The sequence below is a fragment of the Dipodomys merriami genome, unplaced genomic scaffold (genome assembly GCF_024711535.1).
Source record: "Dipodomys merriami isolate MVZ:Mamm:240054 unplaced genomic scaffold, mDipMer1.0.p SCAF_9, whole genome shotgun sequence".
NCBI classification, from domain to species: Eukaryota; Metazoa; Chordata; class Mammalia; order Rodentia; family Heteromyidae; genus Dipodomys; species Dipodomys merriami.
Window position 1 is genome coordinate 55,955,757 of NW_027206512.1, and position 22,125 is coordinate 55,977,881.

Sequence of the window (22,125 nt, forward strand, 5' to 3'; positions counted from 1 at the left end):
TGCTTGCTGTTTAATTTAATTAGCAATCCTCAGCATTAAGAAGTGGTCACATGGAGCTTCTAAGTTTTCCTCTCAGGAGAAATACTATGATTCACAATTAACCTACATCTAATTCAAATAAGGGAGTATTAACTCAACTCAAAAGAAAGTTTCTGACTTGAGGATTCAGGAAGAAGTCAGATAGCCAGAGCCTATACTGATGGTTGAATAACAAGCAGGGTTTTGTTTTTTTTAAGCATTAAGCACATTTTGACGGGTTCTGTTTCACTCACTTCTGAAAGTTTCAAGTCTCTTTCATAGAAGTTTCAGAAACATAAAATTATAACAAATATGAGAAATCTCTTGGTCCACTACTACAGTATTGTCAAAGAGGGTAAAATGTCATGCTAATTTGCTAATAGGGGAATTCCGCAAATTCATTACAGAGTCTTATAAATGCTGGGGAAATTTATCCACATAATTCTAAAGTAAGCATTAAATATTCTTGTTTCTGTACAACATAGTTGATGTTACATCAGACATTTCCTCTGGAGCTTAATAATTTTAATTGTAGTTAATGCCCTGTCCCAATTCATATTTGCAATACATTAAAAACAACTTCCCATACTGCCATGCATGTTTTACGTGCACACTGCTAGTATTTCTTTTTAACACTTCAATGCCTGAAATCAACCATTTGAAATCTTCCCAGTCACCAATAACAAAAGCAGAAAATGAAGTACTATTTAAAAACAACCCAATACCTTTCTTGGATATATTAAGCACAAATGTTTAAATTTAAGTTTCAGCTGATACATGAATATACAATGTTTATAGCAGTCTACATCCCATTTCCTTGATTAAAGACATCTCCTAGAGAATGCTTTTTTAAGAGATATATATACATGTGTGTATACAACTGGTACATGAACATACAATGTTTATAGCAATCTACATCCTATTTCCTTCATTAAAAACATGCCCTAAAGAATGCTTTTTTAAAAGAGGTATATATACATTTGTGTACACATATGTATAAATATATATCAAATGTATATAAATATATCTCACATATATATATATTTATATATAGGAACATAGTCAGACTCTAGAGAGATGTGTGCTATGTCGCTGGGAGAATCGTATCTATGGTGAGTTAAGCTATCAGGAGGATAGAGAATTAGTAGATATGTGTGTGAGGAAGGTCCTCTTCTGGCATGAACTTAGAGGCTACAAAGTCAGATTTGGAGAAAAAGCAATAGGCTCACGTTCTCTGAAAACACTACCATCTGGGACTTCTTCCCAGGTGGAACCACTCTGAACAATTCATTTATTCCCGCAGGTTTTTGTTTTTTCCACGACATACAAGAACATCAATAGCCATTGCTATTTACTCTTCTAACACTTTGTAGCTTATCTCTCATTGGTGCAAAATCATTCAAAGGCTGAACATCTAATTTTAAAAGCTTTAGAAAATGTGTTTTCACTAGAATACATTAGGTCATTGAGCAAGCATTCATTCCAATTAGGAAAATCTGTTTCCACCTCAGACTCGTATTATGCTCCTTTATAGAACAACTTCCTTTAACAGTCTATGACGTATTTGATAGGAAAACCTTTTCTGCTGGTCATTCCTGTGGCACGGGCTGGGATTCTGGCTTTGAAAGAAACACTTAAGGGGGAATTTACAGCACTCTTTACCTTATAATAATATTTTCACACTAATAAACACTACTCCTTGAGCAAAGAAACAATACCAAAAAAGGCTGATAGTGAGAAGCCCCAACTTTGCAAGGAAAGCCTGCCAACGTCCTCCTCAGAGGAAGCATCGCACCAAGTTTTCTCTTTCGAATTCAATCAAAAAGTCTCCAATAAGAAATATGCAAATCTCTCCATCACCATGCAACACAAAATAAATGACACAAAAGCAATAACACATACATGAGCCATGAAATAATAAACCAAATAAAGCCATGTTGGAACCACATAGAAGCAATCATAAATTTACTTCAGAAAATAAGACAAATTTTTAATCTAGTAATCCACTAGCCAATAAATTCCAAGAAAGCTCAAGGAAACAGATCCAAAATACATTTAATAAAACACAAGGTCCTCCCCAAAGTAACAATAACAATACAATAACAATTTGTGTCTACTTACAGCCTGTATAGCTTCGATGTCCCAAGAAACAACAACTCAGGAAACAGCTGAAGGTGATTTCTGTTTAAACGCCTTTAGAGAAAACAAAAACAAAGCTCATGTTACGCAGAAAATACGTACCCAGGAGTCTGCGATTCGGTAGTGTCATGCCTCATCCTGCATTTCAAGAAAGAATAAAATGACATTCAAGTGAACTCAAGCATTACAAATCCAAAGTTGGTTACACCTTTTGTTATATGAATCTTTCATGCAATTTTCCATTATGCTCAGACAGATGATGATTATTGGCCTTGAACTCTTACACATGAATCCCCTGCAGTGGCAGTCAACCAGAATATGCAAACTGATGAAAGATTCCATCACTGAGACTCCAGTCTGTCTGTCAGGCAGCTTCAACAGACAGCAGAAAAATTCTACACTAAGTGTGCTTCACAATAATTCAGAGACAGTCTAAAATGCTCTCGATTTTCAGTCAAGTTTAGGGAAATGGAAATTTCAGTTTGTTACCCATTTTTTATAAGATTTTTTAAATTTTTATTTATTTTTATTGTAAAAATACTGTACAGAGGGGCTACAATTAGATGGGCAAGATAATAAGTACATTTCTTAACAAGCATTGTAACCTCCTCCTTTGTTTCCCCTTCCCATCCCTTCCCAGCCCCCCCCCCCCCCGCTCCCACCCAATCCTCCCCCCCACCAAAGTTGTAAAGTTCGTTTTCAACATGACAACGTGTACTTCTCATTGTTGTAACAGGCCCACCTGTATCCTTATTTAAACGACTTGTTTTTCCCCTTCCCCTCCACAAATTATACCTACATCAAATACAGTGAAAGCAGGGGTTATACTGTGGGGGAGGGACATACAAAGCAACAACGAAATAATCTTATAAATGCGTTATGCATGAAAGAAAAAAAACATTTGAATACATATCTTAGGGTTCATTTCACCTAACATCAACTTATCTGACTTTTTTTTACTTGTCTCAGACATATACTAGTTATTGCAAATATGGAAACCATGGGACCTATGTTTCTTTGGGCCTGGCTTACTTCACTTAATATAATGTTTTCCAAGTCTTTCCATTTCCTAACAAATGGGGCAATGTCATTCTTTCTGATGGAGGCATAGAATTCCATTGTGTATATATACCACATTTTCTTGATCCATTCATCTACTGAGGGGCATCTGGTGAAAATACTGGACAGCTGGGTTACAGTTACATGAGCAAGGTAATGAGTACATTTCTTATCAAGCATTGTTCCTTTGTTTTTCCCCTACCATTATTTAGTTGAAAAAAACTAGTAACTCAGAAAATGAGCTTGTGTCAGCCTGATCTTGCTCATCAGCAAAACCTGGAGAAAATGATCAAAGATGAAGGCTCATTCCACAGCATTTCATACTTTACCCAATTTAAGATTTGGAGTTTCAGCTAATAGTGATGCAGCACATTGTTTAAGGAACGTTCAAAAGTGTTTAACTGATAATGGCAAGTTTTAAGTACGTGGAGAAGAATGTGATTGCTGAGAAATGCTGGTAGCTCGTGCCTATAATCGTAGCTCCTCTGAAAACTGTGATCAGAAGATCCCAGTTTAAAACCAGTTTCCAGAAGCAAATCCTTTGAGACGCACATCTTCAATTAACCAGCAGAAAGCCAGAAGTGGAAGTGTGGCTCAGATGGTAGAGCACCAGCTTTGAGAGATAAAGACAAGTAAGAGTATGATGTCTTGAGTTCAAGTCCCAGTACTGGCACACACACACACAAAGTAAAAATAATAAAAGGAATTTGATTGCAACTCTAGCTCACTGTAAGCCCTGATTCCCTGTTACTGAGTTCTTTGGGGCTAGGCTACTATTATGTCTGATATACCAGAATTCCAATTAAAAATAATTGCCTATCACTCCACTTTTCCCAAATTTAAATAAAACAATAACTAGCTAATGTGAACACACACACACTAGTGTTTCATAAGCTGTTTTATTTCAGAGAAGAGCAAGAAGTTCAAGAATCTAACAACCTCACACTGAAAACACCAGCTGTGTGTCTCACATCTTTGAGATCCATGTTAAAAGGGCACAAAAAGAAGATATATCAATCCTGATATATTCAGTGGATCATTGGGGCAAAGCAGAATTACATTTACTTAGTTTTCTGAGTGCAACAATGAGAACAGTGATCACAATCCCCAGGAAAGTAGGTAAAAAGAAAGGTCTTTCTCAAGCTTAGACATACGCAGAAAGAGAGTTCTGCCTGCCTTGATAAACTCTTTACTACTGACCTCATATATTCATCTTTTTTCCTGATCATATGTTTAAAAGTAGATAAAAAAAAAAATCTGAGCCAGGCCCCAATGGCTTACAGCTATAATCGTAGCTTCTCAGGAGGCTGAGATCTGAGGATCATAGTTCAAAGCCAGCCCCAGGCAGAAAGATCCCCATGACATTCTTATGTCCAATTAACCACTCAAAACTGAAAGTGGAGCTGTGGCTCAAAGTGGTACAACACTAGCCTTAAGCAAAAGAGCTCAGGGACAGTGTCCAGGCCATGAGTTCAAGCCTCATGTTGGACAAAAGAAATAAAGTCTAGTATTAAGTGTAAAGCTAGAACAGTGTGCTTCAAAACTTTTTCTACTCCAAGATTCCATGAGAATAAACAGTAACCCATGAACTTCAGTTAAATTGATATTCTTTCTCATTTTTTATGTCAGTATGGGCTTGAACTGAGGGCCTCACTTTCGGCTTTTTCTCTCAAGGCTAGCACTATACTACTTAAGCCACAGCTCCACTTCCAAATTCATGTTTGTAAAGAACTGGTAACCCATAGAAATACTCTCAGCACTTAATAAAATATATACTAATAAGGAAAAGTATTGAAAGCTAAGTAAGAGGCAAAGAGGCTGACATTTTAAGAATAAAGCTCACTAATGTTTAAAGTGAAACCAAAAACTATTTTTTCTCTATTAGATATGATTCTGAGGATATAGTACTTCTAAAATCTACTGCTTCCCAATTTCAATAAAATATAGCTTCCTTTGACTCTCAAAAAATCCTGATTACAAATAATCACAATAGCGGTCAGAAGAAGTTTTGTAAGCAATCCACTACTTATATGTATACACACACATTGTCCAAAGAGCTCATCTATCATGATTTCGAAAAAATAGCAGAAATAGGCTCTCTTAATCATATCCAAAGCATCAGATGAGCAAACACATTGGATTCTCCATCCACAATAGACATGCTCCTTCAATCCTGCCTGCAGAGGCAGCTTTGAAGAGTTCTCTCCCTTCCTGCCAAATGGTACTTTCTTATGTTCTCCGTGTGAAACTTCCCAGTTCCCCTCCATCCAGTTAGATTCGGTCCTCTTGATAACAGTCTCTAACACTGTATTCTGTTTACCCATGTCCTGGTCTCTTTCCCATGAGGCTCTGAGCTTTTCAAGTCTCAAGTCCATATCTTTGTGTTCCCTCCTCCTTCTCAGTACTTCACTAGGTTTTGCACTGTATCAAAAGACAAAGACCTGGTCTGTTCTCATTCAACATTTCCCAGTCTCCCCTGGCACTTAGTAGATTCTTAGGAAATGTTGAATGAGAACCAACCACTCTCTGCATTTTTATGCCATTCAGCCAGGGCGAAGGATATGCATTCTGTATCAAGACCACTTTTCTCTGCCATGCTAAAATGATGTACCTGTATTCATTTAGAGCCCTACCATCCAACCTGCTTCCAGATTCCTTAAATGGAGTTTCCTCCTGCCCTGTCCATCCACCTCCTCACCTCCATTCCTCCACTCACAGGTTCTCAGAATCAACTAGAAGTTGGAAGGAACTCAATGTGTTTAAACAATGGATAGTTGCTACTTGCTTTCTTGTCAATGTGTCTGAATTTCCATCCCTTCACAAAGTTTTATTATAGATTGAGTACCAGTAGTGTCTTTCTCTGGATAATTATTTTCATTATTTTCATATTTCTGGTGTTTCTTAAGGTAAGACCAAAAGAAGCATGGTACACACTAAAAAGCAGTATAAGTTTGCTTTTGCTTTTCTTAAGAGATTAGTACAGGGCTGGGAATGTGGCTTAGTGGTAGAGTGCTTACCTAGCATGTATGAAGCCCTGGATTCAATTCCTTAGTACCACATAAACAGAAAAGGCCAGAAGTAGCACTGTAGCTCAAGTGGTAGAGTGCTATCCTGGATCAAAAGCTCAGGGACAGTGCCCAAGCCCCTGGACTGACAAAAAAAGTATAAGTACATTTTTAGTTCTAGTCTCTCTCCCAACAGTACTAAGGTTGAAGTAAAAACAAAACTCTTTCAAACTATTAAATAAAAAACACTTAAGAGAAAAGAATATTATAAAATGGCCAGGGATTAAGTTAACATATACTAAGAGCATTATGTGATTGTCATTATTCTGAGTGTCCCATGACTTAACTCTGCCTCTCCTTCACAACACTGCCACAGAAATGTACTGCTGAAAGGCTGAGGTGGGTTCATGTGGCTTTACTCCAGAACCTACCATCTGAATCCCCCTTCTCAAAATAACCCAGTCCTAAGTGGTCATTCAAAACAAAGGAAGGCTGGAAGGCTGCTGCTCACCAGTCTTTCCTTGAGAAAAACATGGTTGTATATAATCCATCTCTTAAATTAATACACTACACTGAACAGAAATCACTGTTTCAATTCTTAATAGACTAGCACTATATTCAGTTGTTTTAAACATATATTTTAAAATGAGAAAAAAAGAAAAATACATTTTAAATACTTTTATCTGAATTTAACTATCATTCCTTCATGGGTGTTATTATATTTAAACCCTCCATTTTTATTGGGAGTCTAAGACTAGGTTGCATCACATAAAAATGGGCAGGTAAGACACAAAAGCAGTAGAAGTTTGTTTTTGCTTTTCTTAAAAAGTGTATAAGTGCATTTAGTTCTATTCTATTTTCTCTTCCAACAGTACTAAGGTTAAATGGACATAAAACATTAAGGTAAAAGCAAAATTCTTTCAAAACTATTTTTAAAAACATTTAAGAGAGAAGATTATACTAAAATGACTAGGAATTAAATCTTTAATGAAAAATTTTAAATGTAGACCTACTTTAAAAACCGTTAAGATGCGACACAATTACATAATAAAATAAGCTACAGAAAATGTAATTTCATGTCTACTATCACAGAAGAATTCCTAGTGAATCAAGTAGTTTCATAATGAAAACTCTAATGTAAATGAATTGACATTAAAATGTGATGGTCCAAAGACTAGAAAATACCATGCAGTGAATTAAGGATATTGCACAGGGTTACTGATGGAAGCCAGTGAGAATCGGCATCATTGAACAGGTCACATGAGTTAATCCCACATTATTTAGAGCAAGGATGCTCAATTGTGTCCAAGAACATAACAGAGATACTGTGTTATTAACTCTGAAACTAGACTCTGAAAATTCTTTGGACAGTACATCACGGTTTTAGAAAAGCCTGTGATATATTTCTCAAGTATATTTTTTCTTAAAGGAGAGGTAAGAAGAGATCTCAACAACCGATCTGTATTGTCAGCTGTTTTTGAGTGTGACTTCCAGAGGAGTAATTTATCTGTGTTGTACAAAACACCACAGACAACTGAAATGCTGATTCTCAGCAACCTCAATTTGAGCATTATTGACAAGCTTTGTTTGAAACTATCTGCCAGCCAGATGTTCCTGGGAGTTTTCTCCTTTGGTAGAGATTGCAATCTTCTCTTTAAAAACAAAACAACAACAACAAAAAACTTTCACCTCAATTCAATTGGTATTTTCGACCTTCCATCTAAAGCAAAATGAACGCAATATTACAAAGGCCAGTCAAAAGATATTGTTTGCACTTACATATCAATGATGTATTTTAGAAACATGCCAGGATTGTAATAAGCACTCAATACATGTTGACTTGATAATTTCTAGGAAACGATTTCTCAAATACCAATGATCAAGGACAGAATGAATTAGCTCCCTTTGTGGCTTCTTTTTATGTCAACTTTCCATTTATCTTTCAAAATCTTGTTATTCTAACATTCTAGAGGAAATACTTTAACATCTTGTATTAAACTAAGGTTTAAATATTTTATAGTTATCAATTGATCTTGTTTCATAGAAGGAAAGTTTGTATTTTCAGTAATGATATCAATTGATAATTTTGTTCTTTGTATTTCAGGCTAGAGAAGTCAACATTTATTAATGCAAATGCTGCTTCCAGTTAAGTCTGTTTTCCTATCAATATTTCTCCAGATGTTCAGGGAAGATATAAAAAACACATTGAGGTAAAAATTGAAGCAGAGTTGATAGTTTCTTCCCTTTTAGTGAACTCATGCTTTGTGCTAAGAAAAATTAGAATGAAAATAACTGTAAACTCGCATGCATAAATTTACTACCCACATTCTTCAGTAAAGTCATTCCTAATATCAAACATAAAAGCAATTCCCAAACTCAACTCTTCAGAAATATGACAGGTGTGGTGAAGTCCGGATAATTTCCCATGCAATGTCTTCCAAGCTTTTTGTGAAGTATGTACAATTACTTTACTTGAATCTTGTGCTGTAAGTTTGAGATAGACTGTAACCATCATCCCTGCTTTAAAGGTGAAGAAACAGGTTTTTAAATATGAAGCAGTATCAACATCCCACAGGGAAATTGACACTACATATTTTCTGAAGTCTCTCTTACCTCATTTTTTTTTCTGAGTTGAAAAGGTTGTGTGGGGGATGGGGAGAAGGGGTGCTGGGAAGGTGGCTCAGTGGTAGAGTGCTTGCTTTGCATGCATGCATGAGGCCATGGGTTTGATTCATTAGCCCCACATAAGCAGAAAAAGCCAGAAGTAGCACTGTAGCTCAAGTGGTAGAGCGCTAACCTTAAGCTGAAGAGCTGAGGGACAGTGCCCAAGCCCAAAGTTCAAGCCCCATGACCAACCGGAAAAAAAAAAGTAAAAGAAAAAGAAAAGAGTATGTGTGGGTGTGTGGGTGTGTGCACACATGCACAAGCATAGAATCCACAATACAACTAACAAGTATTTGTCTGGCATTCCAAGGAACAACAGACAACAACACAGAATATTACAAGGAATCTAAAATCAACCAATGCTCTGTGCTTTATAACCAGAACCCTAAAACAGCAGCACACAGCCAGTGCACCAGAGTGGGTCACCTATATATCTGCAGTGGACAAATGCTGAAAAACCTTGGAAAATGCAATCTTAAAGCAATCTTCCAAGTTTAATAACATCTAATTAGCCCTAGCATGACAGGGCTTTCATGAGGAAAGCATTCCTACCAATATTCCTCATAATCCAGCAGATATATGTGTTTCAAGAAAAGGTAAGGGCAGTCCATGCAAAGTCCATGTGAATAAGGGGCTCTCACTCTCTCTAAAGTGCTGAAACGCAGTTTGGGAAGCATAATTCAAGCAGAAAGGTATGCAAAGCAATAAAAGACAGAATTCAATGTGAAATATTTGACATTCGCTCCTTCCACAAATACACTGCAACAGTGCAAACTCAACTCCTCATTTCAGGCGAGGTAGGAGGGATACAACATCCGGCAAACACTGCCACAAAGGAGGAGCCCAAAACAGATGTGGGAAAAATAAACAGCTTCACTGCCTCACAATTTAGAAAATGGTCCACAAAGAGGAAACGGGGTCTTCTCATCACCATTTGACTTCAGGGGCCCACAAAAAAAACGCAGAAGGAACTCTCCAAAGGATGGGGTACTGTAAGCGTGTCACTTGTTTTACAACTTTCTATGACTCTAGTCAAGACAGATAATGGAAAGTAGGCCATACTGCTTAGAAATGCATGCAAATAATTGGCCTTTCATGAATATCATATCATTTAAATCATTTTTATACAATGTGTATAGGCAGGCTCTGTTACCATGTCATGTATTTCTTTTTTAAAAAGTTCCAAGAAAGTGACCACAGTGTTTTAAATTTATGCACAGAGATGCCAAAGGATAATCTTTTGAGATGAGCTTGCATTCTTTTTCCAAGGAGATCTGCCCAGCTATTTTGCCTTTATGATAAGTTAAATATATGTGAAAGGTATTGCCTATACCTATATATGAGTCCGAGGAGGGTTTCTCTATATCCTCAGAGAATTCAGGATATAGCGCTTTCCTTCAGACCCTTTGCACAGTATATTTTCCCCTTAACTCGTGTGTGAAACAACCACAAAAACCAACCTCACACTGTCACTTGCTTAATAATGGGCTGTTCAAGTAGACAGGATAAATCCAGCCACGTTTCAGGGGGGAAAAAAGAAGTGGGCCTTTAAGATATTTCTTCATGAGAATGCAGTGTTTCTTTTCTAATGGAGGCCCTACTGTAAAGGAATTTAGACTTCTCTTAAGTAAAACTCTGAGATTATTTTGTTTTTGTCAGTTTGGTGGAAATTTTAAAGTATTTAAATGAACAATAGACTTATTTTCCAGAATCCTTGCCTCTGATGTGTTATAATAATATTATCAGGACTTACTTTTTCAAACAAAATAACTATCCAAAGACAAAGCAAATAGGACCCCCAAAAAGGATATTTATATACAAAGAGATTGATACTAAGAAAATGTCAAGCAATATTTGTCTGAAAACATATTTATTTACATACTATTGGTGGAAAGGGGTAAGTATACTTGCCTCTATCACTTCTGCAATTTATTTAATGAAAAGTATAAGGAATTGTTATCCACATGAAGTCTAATATCCAATATTTTCCATGGCATGATATTCCTTCTAACATAAGCTAGACATATATGTATTTCCCTTAATTTACAGTATTGGAGTATAGATCAAAGCATCTTAAAAAGCAATGAAACTCTTGACTGATCCATAATCACAACTGTCTGCAAACTTTAAGTGAGCAACAGAATTTTATTCCAGCCCACAGAATTCCAAGGCCTAAGTGTTATTTTTGTTAACCAGCTGAGAAATATCTTAAATTAATAACTTTGCATGGAGAATAAATTCTGAATATATGCAAGTATTTCTGGAAGTATAAGAAAAGGTTCCCAATGTCTGATTCTTTGCCCTAGCTTATAGTTTCTTCTGCCTTAATTTTCATTGAATTAGCTTGTCATTTAACTACCTTACATTTCCTTTGAACCCTGTGATAAAGCAATAGGAGGCCTGCTAATGCATTGTGCAAGAGACAGACACATTCTCAAGACTTCCTATATTTTTTCCCACACAAACAGATCATAAATGAGGACAATATAGATCATCATAGAAAACCTGCAGTGCACATTTTAGGTCTGGGAATACAGGAGCAAACTTTCAGAAAGGGAAGTAATGTGTTTGAGTTGTTAAGGCATGACTAAAACTGCTTTCTTTTACATGGATGTATAAGCACACTCTGATAATGATCAAATCATTTAAGTCTGTTTTCTATAAACAGAAAGTAGGAGAGAGGAATGAAGGAGGAAAGGGAGGGAGAAAAAGCCAAGAAAAGAAAAGAAGACAGTAAAAGAGGAAAGGAGGGTAGGAGGAAGGATACAGCAAATAGGGAAGGAAGGATTTAAGGAGTTAGCATTCATCTACAACTGGACAGCCTGAATATTCTGAATCACACCCATTTTTTGGAGTGGAAAAATATCTTTCTTTTGTAGCTTTGATGCTTTTTCAAATAATAGCTTCCCAATTCCATGGTGAAGTTAAATTCAACTTAAAATGCTTCTGTTTTTTGTGTTTTTTTGAAAATACAAAAAGTAATTAAATAAAATTTTGCATCCAAGGAAAATGTCAGTAATACAAAGTTAAAATGATTTTGTTTTTGAAAGACAAGAAAATATGATTTAGAGAAAAAAATCGTAGAGCTTCTGTTTTCTTTTTTCTCTAAATCAAGCTCAAACTCAACTGATAAAAAAGAAAAAAGACGTACTAGTGAAATACAAAAGGCAACGTTTAAGTTGTATCATCTTAAAATGAAAATGCTAAATTTTCATTTCCCTAATACATCTAATATTTCTATTTTCTTTTTTGCACAAGAAGAGAAAACTTACTATTCCCAATATGATATCTAAACATTAATCTACTTTGCTATATCTTTTCATGATTTAGAGTTATACTTTTATATATCTAAATAAAAATCATATAAATTTACATGATTTATTGTTAAAAGTTCTCATCCCTCTCCCCTACATCTCTCCTAGTCCCTTGCAGTTATGTGGGGAAACACATCATTTTGGTGATGTTTAGAACACTGGATCATGCTACCTGGTATCTAACACAGGCTATCATAATTTGAACAAGGAACTACAAGGTGGTTTTATTTTCTTTTTTGAAAATAAGACAGCAAACAAAATTTAAAATGGTCTGTTTCACAATAATGTGAATGGCTTCCTCAGTAAAAGTGCTTCACCATTTTAACATATTTTTTTAAAATAAATATTTGAAAAGTGTATCCACAATGTTCCTAAGAAATGGTTTAGAATTCCAGAGTCCCAAGGAGATGAATTGGCTGTCAGATAACAATGTGCTTCCATCAGATGGATTTGGCAGTTGTAAACAAAAGGAATTTTCTCAGCTTTTCCTCACAAATATGAAATATTTGCTCTTGGCCAGCAGCTGGGGTGATGTAAAGATGTCCTGCATATATATTAGTTTTCATTCAAAATTAGAAAGCCTTCTGCAATGCAGCATCTGACTTTGCCTTAGTAAAATAGAAAATTGTTCTGAGATGAAGTGACATTCCCAAGGGAAGTAAAAAAAAAAAAAGTCAAAGAACAGCACCTATTTACAACTCTAATTGAATTTCACATCACATGGCATCTGGTTAATAATTTTTAGGAAAAGTTAATTTATTCAAGATGAAAGTTCAAATGATACTCTGAAGTGACTGCAAAAAAAAATAGGAAAGTGTGTTTTATTTGATTATGTTTTTATCTGTGTAAGAAAGTGTTTTCCTTTGGTGCTCCCAAAAAGATTTAAAATTATAATATAACCAAATTAAAAAACAGAAACATTAAGACTTTTATGACTTGAAGGTTAAGAATAATAACTAGAAGTTAATTTTACTAGACTGTTAATGCTGAAAAAATTATTTAAGCTTACCTATTCATTTAAAATGTATCAGTGCCTAAAAATCTAGATTGTTTAAGAATATCTTGTGAGTTATAGGGTATTGAATATTCAGCAAAGCACATGAAACAGTGCAAAGAAGAATTATTTCAAAGTACTTTCATATGTTCACAATAGGTTATGAACTTTGTTATGAACTCAACCAAACATTTTCTGTTTTCATTTACCACCCCCCAATCAAATAAACTAGTGATTTTAGATTTATTTTTAATTCCACATTATATTCCCTATATTTACAATATTCATAATGGGTAAAGTTTCATAGTATAGTAAACTGACATTTCTGTATTTTACTCGAAGTGATAAGTATATAACCTCATATATTGACATATTTGTCAGAAAATAACAAGATATCTCTCCATTTCTACAACATTATACAGAAGTAACTTCTGTCCCTGAGTTTACTGAATTTGAATGCATTAGGCCTAACATGAACACATTTCATTATTTCAAGTAAGCTTTTATTTTGACCTAAAGTGACTATTAAAGCTGTCATGAAAACTTATTAAAATAATTGCTCCAACTTTAAATTTTTCCTTAAAATGCGAACCTTCCAAACTTGGCTAATCAAGACTTAGGAACAAGATAATTCCTATTTCACATGGTAAAGTCTGTAGTTTTGCTATTTCAAATAGATTCTCTTCTATAGACAAGTACTCTGAGCATTAAACCTGTCCTTATGTAATGTGTATCAATTCCTATGAGCATTAAACCTGTCCTTATGTAATGTGTATCAATTCCTAAGATTTTGCATATGAAAAAGGTATAACTTTAAGTTGAAGTTTACATTTACATTTCTGGGAAGAAAAAGAGTCCACATTAAATGACCACACTTTGATAATGCTGTTAATAATCTTTAATAATCATTAACTTATTTCTCCAGCAGAAAATGTTTAGAAGCTTCTACAGAAAAATGAAAATAAAACTATAGAAAATCATTACGAACAATGTTAACAAGTATGACATAATCAAAATGTAAATCATAATCAGCAACAATTTAAAACACTTCAACTGTCACAACAAAAAATTATTAAAATATTAGCTGAGTCCTTTTTATATCATAATATACCATTATTGCAAAATATACCACTCTTCTTCCTTCTTAAGCTAATAAGACTAATCAGATGAACACATAAGGATATCTTTAACTTAAAAAAAAGTGTCAGGAAAAGTAAATGTGTACTTTTGTACTTTATTATAATAGAGTCAGTACACTTTATCCAGAAACTCTACTTGTAAATTAGTCTGAAAAAAAGCAAAACTTATTCATCATGCTTTATTTTCTCTACACTTTCAGTAGATGTAAAGTTGAAGACATAATCCTCAAATTCAAGTGCTTTACAAAATGCAGTCATGTTGTCATGAGTTTGGAATTGAAAATACTTACAGTCTCTCCAGTTCCTTAAGATCCTGGAATGCTCCCCTTTCAATGGTGCTAATCTTGTTCTCCATAAGCTGACTGAAATGCAAAATATAACATGCTTCTTAATGTTTGCATCAGGAAGTTTAGAACACAGCATCTAAAAACATGTAACCTATTTGTCTTTTAAAATGTTGCTCTGAATCCCGATCCAATAGTACATACAGTGATGAAACATGTGAGAGAATTCAGGGAGGGTAAACAGACATCTATTCCACAATATATTTATAAGAAAAAATTATTAACAAAGTTCACATGATTTGCCAGTTATGAATCTGAATCTTTAGACTATAGTAATAAATGAACAGCATCTCATCATATTGAATTGTGGCAATTTCTTATTATGCTAGTTTTCAACTAAGTTCTTAACTAAGGCACCAGCATGCAGTAATTCATCGAATACATTCCTAAATTCTGACTTACAGCAATTGGGAGATTTCAAAGGTGCCTAAATAAGTCTTAAAAAGTGGAGACTGAATACAAAGAGTTTAAGGTATGTGGTGATTGAAATGTAAATATTTATAATACTATGGGGGAAAACAATTTTATGTAACACTGATTTCCAAGTGATGGTTTATTTACAGCTAATTTAACCTACTCACTAATTGAAGCTTTAACAATTTTTGTTGGCTACAAAGGCATAAAATCTGGGAAAGTTAATTAAGACCAATTTATTTATATGTACATATTTCCCCCAATTTTGCTGAAAGCCTTTTTGCTTGATTTTGATTTTAATGGAAGAAATTATATCTCTGTGCCCTTTGCAGAAAACAAGTCTAACCATTTCAACCTCTCTTATAGTAAAATGTACATCTGCTTAAATTTGTCTAAATTTGTCTAAATTTAAATCTTCAAAGTATCCAATGGGTCACATAGTTTGCTCCTATTGTTAAGGAAATTAATCTACATATTTATACGAATAAAGCATAGCATAAAACAAATATATGAGCATTTGTCTATAACACTCTGTGGCATATATCCTATCTTAAAAGCCCTAGATTTTTACTAAAAGATTGGTTAAAAAAAAAGACAAAAGACTTTAAAATTTTTGTTCTCATTGCAACACTTGTAAAATCCGAGAAGACTAGCAATTCTAAATATAGTCTTAAAAACCAAACAAAATACTTTTTAGATACAGCAAGAAACACTTACAGAACTCTGAGGTGCCTGAGCCCAGTAAAATCTGTCTTCGTAATCCGAGTGATGTTATTTCCATTCAGATCCCTAAGAGACAACCAGAAAATGAAAGTTCTACAATTATTTCTATTATTTTTTACATCACATTTGGTTAAGTCAAGTAAAATTTAAACCAAGTTAGAACTTTCAAAACTCAAAATCAATTCTATTAATGACGTAACTTAGAAAGTAAATTGGAGAGAGAAGGGCCTTTGAATACTTTGAATAGTGTATAAATGATCTAGTTTACAAAATGTATTCTGTGGGTATTTGACAGAAAAATGAAGCGATGAAGTTACCAGGGAAACTTATTTGTGTATTGTGTGTGGATGTGCTTTCAATTTTATTTTTAAAATTATCTTTAGTTGTACAAAGGATTGCCAATTTTATCCTTTTTATAAGAGTGTGTGTTGGTAAACACACCAGTAAGGATTCTCCTTCACGAAGTTAAAACTGAACGATTTTTTTTCTACTATTCAGAAAGAACTTTTAACATTTCAGACCACTAACCATAGGTAGCCTGGTGGCTGAACTTTCCAAAGCAAAGTTAAAAACAAACAAACAAAAAAATGTGCCAAGAATAGCACTGCACTTCAAAGGCTTGCATTTAGAGGAATTTATCTTTCAGCAATTTTGTTTGTTTGTGTGAAAACTAAACTCTTCATTTGCTACTAGGCTGGGATGGAGAAAGTGAAAATTGAGAGTGGAGGTTATAATGGAGGCTAGTACAGAGGCCTAAACATAATTCTTCTGACTAAGCATCACTTTGCCTGTAGAAATCCAGGCCCTCTCTCTTTCTGGCATCTCAGTTAAGACCTAAACTTTCCTGGTTCCAATGGTTGCAAGTAAAACCAAACCCGTCTTGAGTATGTTCTTTCATGGAAATACATTTGTGCTTAATTCATTATAAACACATAGGTTTACGATCTAGATTTAAAACGTTTACTTGGTCACTGATAGAAGGTTATAAACCAGCACTTCGTTTCCTTTATGAGAGATTTTTAAATTATTATTATTTTTTTATCCAAAGCCCCCCAAACTCAATGGCCATTTCCCCAGCTCCTTCCTTTAAGACACAATAGTGCTGAAACTTTAAAGGATACTGAAGAGCAGGAAAACGCCAAGTGTCTGAAGTGAGTTTTCCATTGCCTCCCTCATTCTTCTTACCCTATTTCCCCATCCTTATGGCAAAATACCATCAAGTTTTAAACAAAACAAAACATGGGGAGGGGGTTCTACTGCAATAACAGGAGTCCCTGCTCTCCAAGTCAGATGAATAAGGCTTAGCAAGACCACTCGGTAAGGTTCCTCACTTCTTTAGCCCTGAGGGCTTGAGGGCCTGATCACTGGAGGAGGGCGGGGGGGGAGGGGGTAGTGGGGGGGGGGGCCGGGACCCTGGGAAGCTGCAGGCAGGTGAATCTCTGCGGACATGGGCTGGATCCAGCAAAGGGGCAACAGAAAGCTCCGCTGGCTTCAAGGGTGCAGCGGATGGGGCATGTCCTCTTTGCCACCCAGAGCCGCGGAGCCGTGGAGCGGGCGCGCCTGCCGGGCCGGGTAAGGGACCCAGCCACCCGCAGAGCCCGGCGCGCCGGGGATGGGGGAGAGGTGGGGGGGGATGATCTGGCGGGCGCCGGGCGGCGGCTGGACTTGGGCTTTCACAAAGGGAACTGCCTCCTCCACGCTCCACTTCCCCGAGCCGGAGAAGCGCCCCGCTAGGCGCGCGTGGGCCGTCACTCCAGCTCGGCGTTTACTTCTTCATTAGAGGCGCGCGCGGAGACAGGGAGGCGGGGACGTCTGCGGGCAGCCGAGCACGGAGACCGGGAGACCCGGAGGCGGGGGGGGGGCACCTGGGCGCGGCCACGTGAAGGGGCGCTCGACTGCCTGAAAGGTGGACGGGGGGGGGGGGACGAGGCGGGGAGGGGGGGCACGGGGAGGGTCGGAAAGGGCCCAGCGAGGGTCTCCAAAGCAGTCGGCCCCTGCTGGGAGGGTTCCTAGGGAACAAAGTTCCATAGGACTTTTTGTTCGCAGGACCCTGCCAGGGTCTTCGGACGTGGACCCCAACCTCGCCCCAACGTCTCCTGTAGAAATGGGGTGTGGAGTGGGGGGGAGGGGGAGGGCTGGCTACCCACTGCTCCCGGGCGAGCTGGTGCCCCGTCCTGGGGCAGCTCAAGAGTATCCCGGAGCGTCTCCAAATCCCTGACACCCCCCCCCCTTTCCTTTTGTCCCCAGGGAGGGCGCGACACAAAGCCTGGGAGCGGAAGTTTCTCTCTTTGGAGCCTCCCCCCTCCCCCGGCCGCCATCCCCTCCCCGCCTCCCACAGGTGACAAGGACGCGGACTGAAGCCGCCCGCCGAGCGGCTGGAAGCCCAGAGTGCACGCTTGTCATTTTTCTTTTTCTACTACTGAGTCCCCCCACCCCAAACAAAGTCACCTCTCCCTTTGGGTTCTCTGGCGCCTGCATCCTCAGACACCCCGGGGGAAAGCGGGGTGCACACCCGCCCCACCGAGGCCGCGAATGGCGGGAGGAGAGCAAAGGGACCAGGGGCTGCTGCCCAGGGGCAGTGTCTTCCCCCCCCCCGCCCCTCCTTTTCCCCCACCCCGGGCAGGGGGGAAGAGCCCAACCCAGAATGCGCATGCAGGATCCGGCAAAGCCGGCTCCTCTGGGCTTGAACCCTGGGACGCTAGCCTCAAGGAGAGTGGAGGAGGGCTGGGGCCGTACTCACAGTCGCTCGGTGTTGCGGGGGATATTCCTGGGCACACTGCGTAGTGCCAATCCGTGACAGTCCACGGTGCTGCCCGAGCAGGAGCACTGCGCCGGACACGCCTGCGGGGCCGCCGGGTTCACGATCGCCAGCACTAACCCCAGCGTCAGGGACAGCATCTGCCAGCCGACGCCGGGCATCTTCCTCCTCCTCCCTCCCCGCGCCTCCGGGCTCGCAGGCTGGGGGAAGGGGGGTCGGAGGGGAGGGAGGCGTCTCTGTATAAGCTCCCTGTTTCCAGAGAACCAAAGAGTCTCTCTGAGGCCCCGTGCGGAGGACCAGCAGTCCGGAGTGTCCAAGGATGTGTGTACAAAATAATACCGACCAGGAGTAATAGTTAAAAGGCGGAGGCAATGCTCCTTCCCTACCCCCCCCCACCCCACCTACCCCCGGCCCCTGGTCTCTCCAAGTGTCTTTTAGCTCCGCGGTCAACTTTTTAGGTCCTGGCGGAAAATCAATCCTCCGGGTCAAAGCTGCCAGGCGCTGCAGAGAACGGCGGGGAGGAAGGCGACAGTCGGCGATCTCCCACGAGTAGCAACTTGGCGGTAAAAACAGCTGGGGTTGGGTTCCAAACGCCTTCGAGGATGGAGAGGGAGATTGCCTACACGTCTGCCGGCGTGGAACAGAGAGGGTTCTGGCGATCCCAAGCGCCCCGGTGGTGGCGGTGCCCCAGGGAGAGATCAGCGCAGAAGATGAGGTGCTCAAGAGTAATACCGGTGGCCTGGCTCAAAGTGGGCTCCGAGAGGCGCGGCGCGCGCTGAGCCCCGGGGCATGGCGCGCGCGCGCGGGGGCGCACCGGGCGGCGCGGAGAGAGGCGCGGGGCTCGGCTCGCTCACGCCGCTTCTCCTTTCTCTGGAGGCTCCTTGGCAGCAGCGAGGACCCCCCTCCCAACCCCCCCCCACACACACACCCCTTTCCGTCCGCCTGAGGTCTTCACGATCTCCCGACAGCCAAGGATGAGTCTTCGCCAACACACCACGCACTTTCGCGGCCGGCGGACGTCTCCAACAATCCCGCCTCCCCGCCTGGCGTCCTTGGCGACGCTGTGCACCGGGGCTGGCCTCGAGGTCACGGCCGAGAGACAAAAGGGCAAATCCGACCAAATCCGCCGCCAGACGGCAGGAATATCCACGAGTCCGAAGCTTCCTCCCGAGGAAATCCTAGAGGCCAAGATCGGGGACCAGACCCCCTGCGGGGACTAAGTGGGCACTGGCTGGGGGGGACAGCGCGAGGAGGCAGACGGGACGCCGGGCATGGGGGTGGAGGGGGTGGGAAGGCAAAGGCCCCCTCCAGGTGTTCGTGTCCCCGAGGCGGCTTCCACGGGAGTGTCCTGCACGACGATCGCGGGGAAGGTGGAAGGGAGGAAGGGGGGTCCGTCCGCCACGCCGGGGAGAGCCCCCCGGACTACTCTCCGCACGGCCGTGGCGCGCGCGCGCGCGCCCGGGTCGGCCCGGCTGGTCTCCCGGAGACACTGCAGCTTCGCGGCCCACACCTGACGGCCCAGGTAGGAGAAGCCACAGCCAGCTCGGCGGGGGGCGGTGAGGGGGGTCTCCGGTGCACCCCCCCGCACCACCTCCGGGGCCAACCTCGCCCAAGTAGGGTTCTCTTCCCCTCTACCCCTCAAGCCCTTCTCAAAGTGCAGCAACTTTTTCTTTCCCACACCCCCGGGCTCCGGGCGTCGGAACGGCCGGAGTTCGCGGCGAGACGCGGAGACGACGCCGCCGCCCGCACGCCCGCCCGCCCGCACGCCGGGACTCGTCACGCTGCACCTGACGCGGCGGCGGCGGCGGCGGCGGCGGCGGCGGCGGCTTCGGTCCCCGGGAGCCCTGCGCCTCCGAAGCCCCCTCCGGACCCCACCCCGACCCCCCCCACGCCGCAGGCACTTCCCCGCCGCCCGGCCGCTCTCCGCGCCTCCGGGGGCTCCGCGCCGCCCGGGTCCCCGGCTAGGGTCTAAACAATAGGACGGACGCCGCGGCCCGAGTCCCGCCGAGGGCTGCTGAGTGGGGGTGGGGGTGTCAACTGGAGTTGCGCGGCCGACCCGCCGGCCGCGGCGGGGGGAGGCGGGGTCCCCCCGGGGCTCCCCCTTCTCTTCCTCCTCAGTCCTCCCGGCCTGCGCCCGGCAGCCCGGACGCTCCCATCGCTCTCGCTGCCGCCGCCGCCGCCGCCGCCGCCACCGCCGCCTCCTTCTCGCTCTTCCTCTCTCTTTTTTAAACCACCATCTGCGGCAGCCACCACCTCCGCCAACCCCCCGCCGCCGTCCGGGCGCGTCCCCGAGAAAGAGCCTCAAGTCTGAAGTTAAAAAACCCCGAGCGGGGCTTTATATAGCCGCCGGAGCCCCTACTCCACCTCCCCCCCCTCCCTCCCGGCCCGCCCCGCCCCAGGCTCCGCCCCCCCGAGGCCAGGCCCCGCCCACCGGCGGCGCGCGAGGTGCCCGCACCTCGCCCCAGGGAGGGAGAGAGAGAGAGAGAGAGAGAGAGAGAGAGAGAGAGAGAGAGAGAGAGACGGAGGGAGGTGAGGCCCGCGCGCCTGCCCGCCCGCGCCGGGGCGGAGGCGGAGTGGGGCCGGCGCGCGCGTCCCCGCGCCCGCCCGCGCGTGCGCCTGCTCGCTCCCACGCTCGGGCAAAGTTTGGTGGAGGAAGGCAGGCAGGCTCCTGGAGGGGGGGGGGTGGGAGGACGGCAGCCCCCACCCCTCGACCACTCCAGAGGAGGCCTGGCCTGGGAGCTGGGGGTGGGTTGGCATGGGGAGGATGGGGGCTGGGGAGGGGGGGAGAAAGGGTGGCTTTGAACGCGGATCCCAAAGAAAACAGGGCTGCGGGTGTTGGTGCGTGCAGCACAGTCGGAGACAGAGAAGGAGAGAGGGTGATTTTTAAATTACATGTATAAATATATATATATATATATATGTTACTTTTTAACTCACCGAAATAGATCTGCCTGTGGGCATGCACACGCACGCGCACGCGCACACGCGAGTATTGGAGGGAGCTGAAAAGTTCAGTCTTGGCAAGTTGGAGAGCGGTGTTTCTCCGTCTCTCCTGGCCACCCCTTGGGTTAACCCTTCCTTTGTAGTCCCGTAATTAACAGCCCGGAGGTCATCATCCCAAGTTCTGGAGATCCAGTATGCTCCCACTGAGGGTTTCAGTGTGTTTGTGTGAGGTTACTCTCCTAGGAAGTAAAAGAGGAGGAGAAAAGAAGAAGAAGGGGGGAAAAAATCCTAGCAACATAAATGGTACCAGAAGGTTTCCTTTATTTCAGGGCAGTTCTGGATAATTTTTTTTCCTACTGTTTGAAAAGAGAATTTCCTTTTTTTTTTCTTTTTTTTCCCCTTGTCTGTTTAGTGTGATGAGAGTCTGGCAACAGCTCCCACTCTCCCAGCAAAAACCCAGTGTCACTATAGGTTTGAAATGGCATTTAAATGACTCAGCTTCTTCCTTGAATCTAAAACGGATCATCTGCTTCTTTTCCTCCTTTTCAGTCCACCTCTAAGAGACTTTCACCGGAATTCCTGCAAACCCCTAGCCTGGAGCTAGCTTTGAA

General features: G+C 41.7%; 1 protein-coding gene across 2 annotated transcripts in view; it reads right to left on the minus strand.

Moving 5' to 3' along the window:
• The window catches only part of Slit2 (slit guidance ligand 2), a 307,698-nt gene extending 288,224 nt beyond the window's left edge, over positions 1–19,474 (minus strand). For both annotated transcript variants that reach the window (XM_070012748.1, XM_070012747.1), the window contains exons 1-4: positions 18,554–19,474; positions 15,808–15,879; positions 14,623–14,694; positions 2,140–2,211 (exon numbers count right to left, since the gene is read on the minus strand). In XM_070012748.1, coding sequence (XP_069868849.1) covers positions 2,140–2,211; positions 14,623–14,694; positions 15,808–15,879; positions 18,554–18,732 — 395 coding nt within the window. In that variant the 5' untranslated portion in view covers positions 18,733–19,474. The remainder of the gene's footprint in view (positions 1–2,139; positions 2,212–14,622; positions 14,695–15,807; positions 15,880–18,553) is intronic.
• Between the last annotated feature and the right edge of the window lie 2,651 nt (positions 19,475–22,125).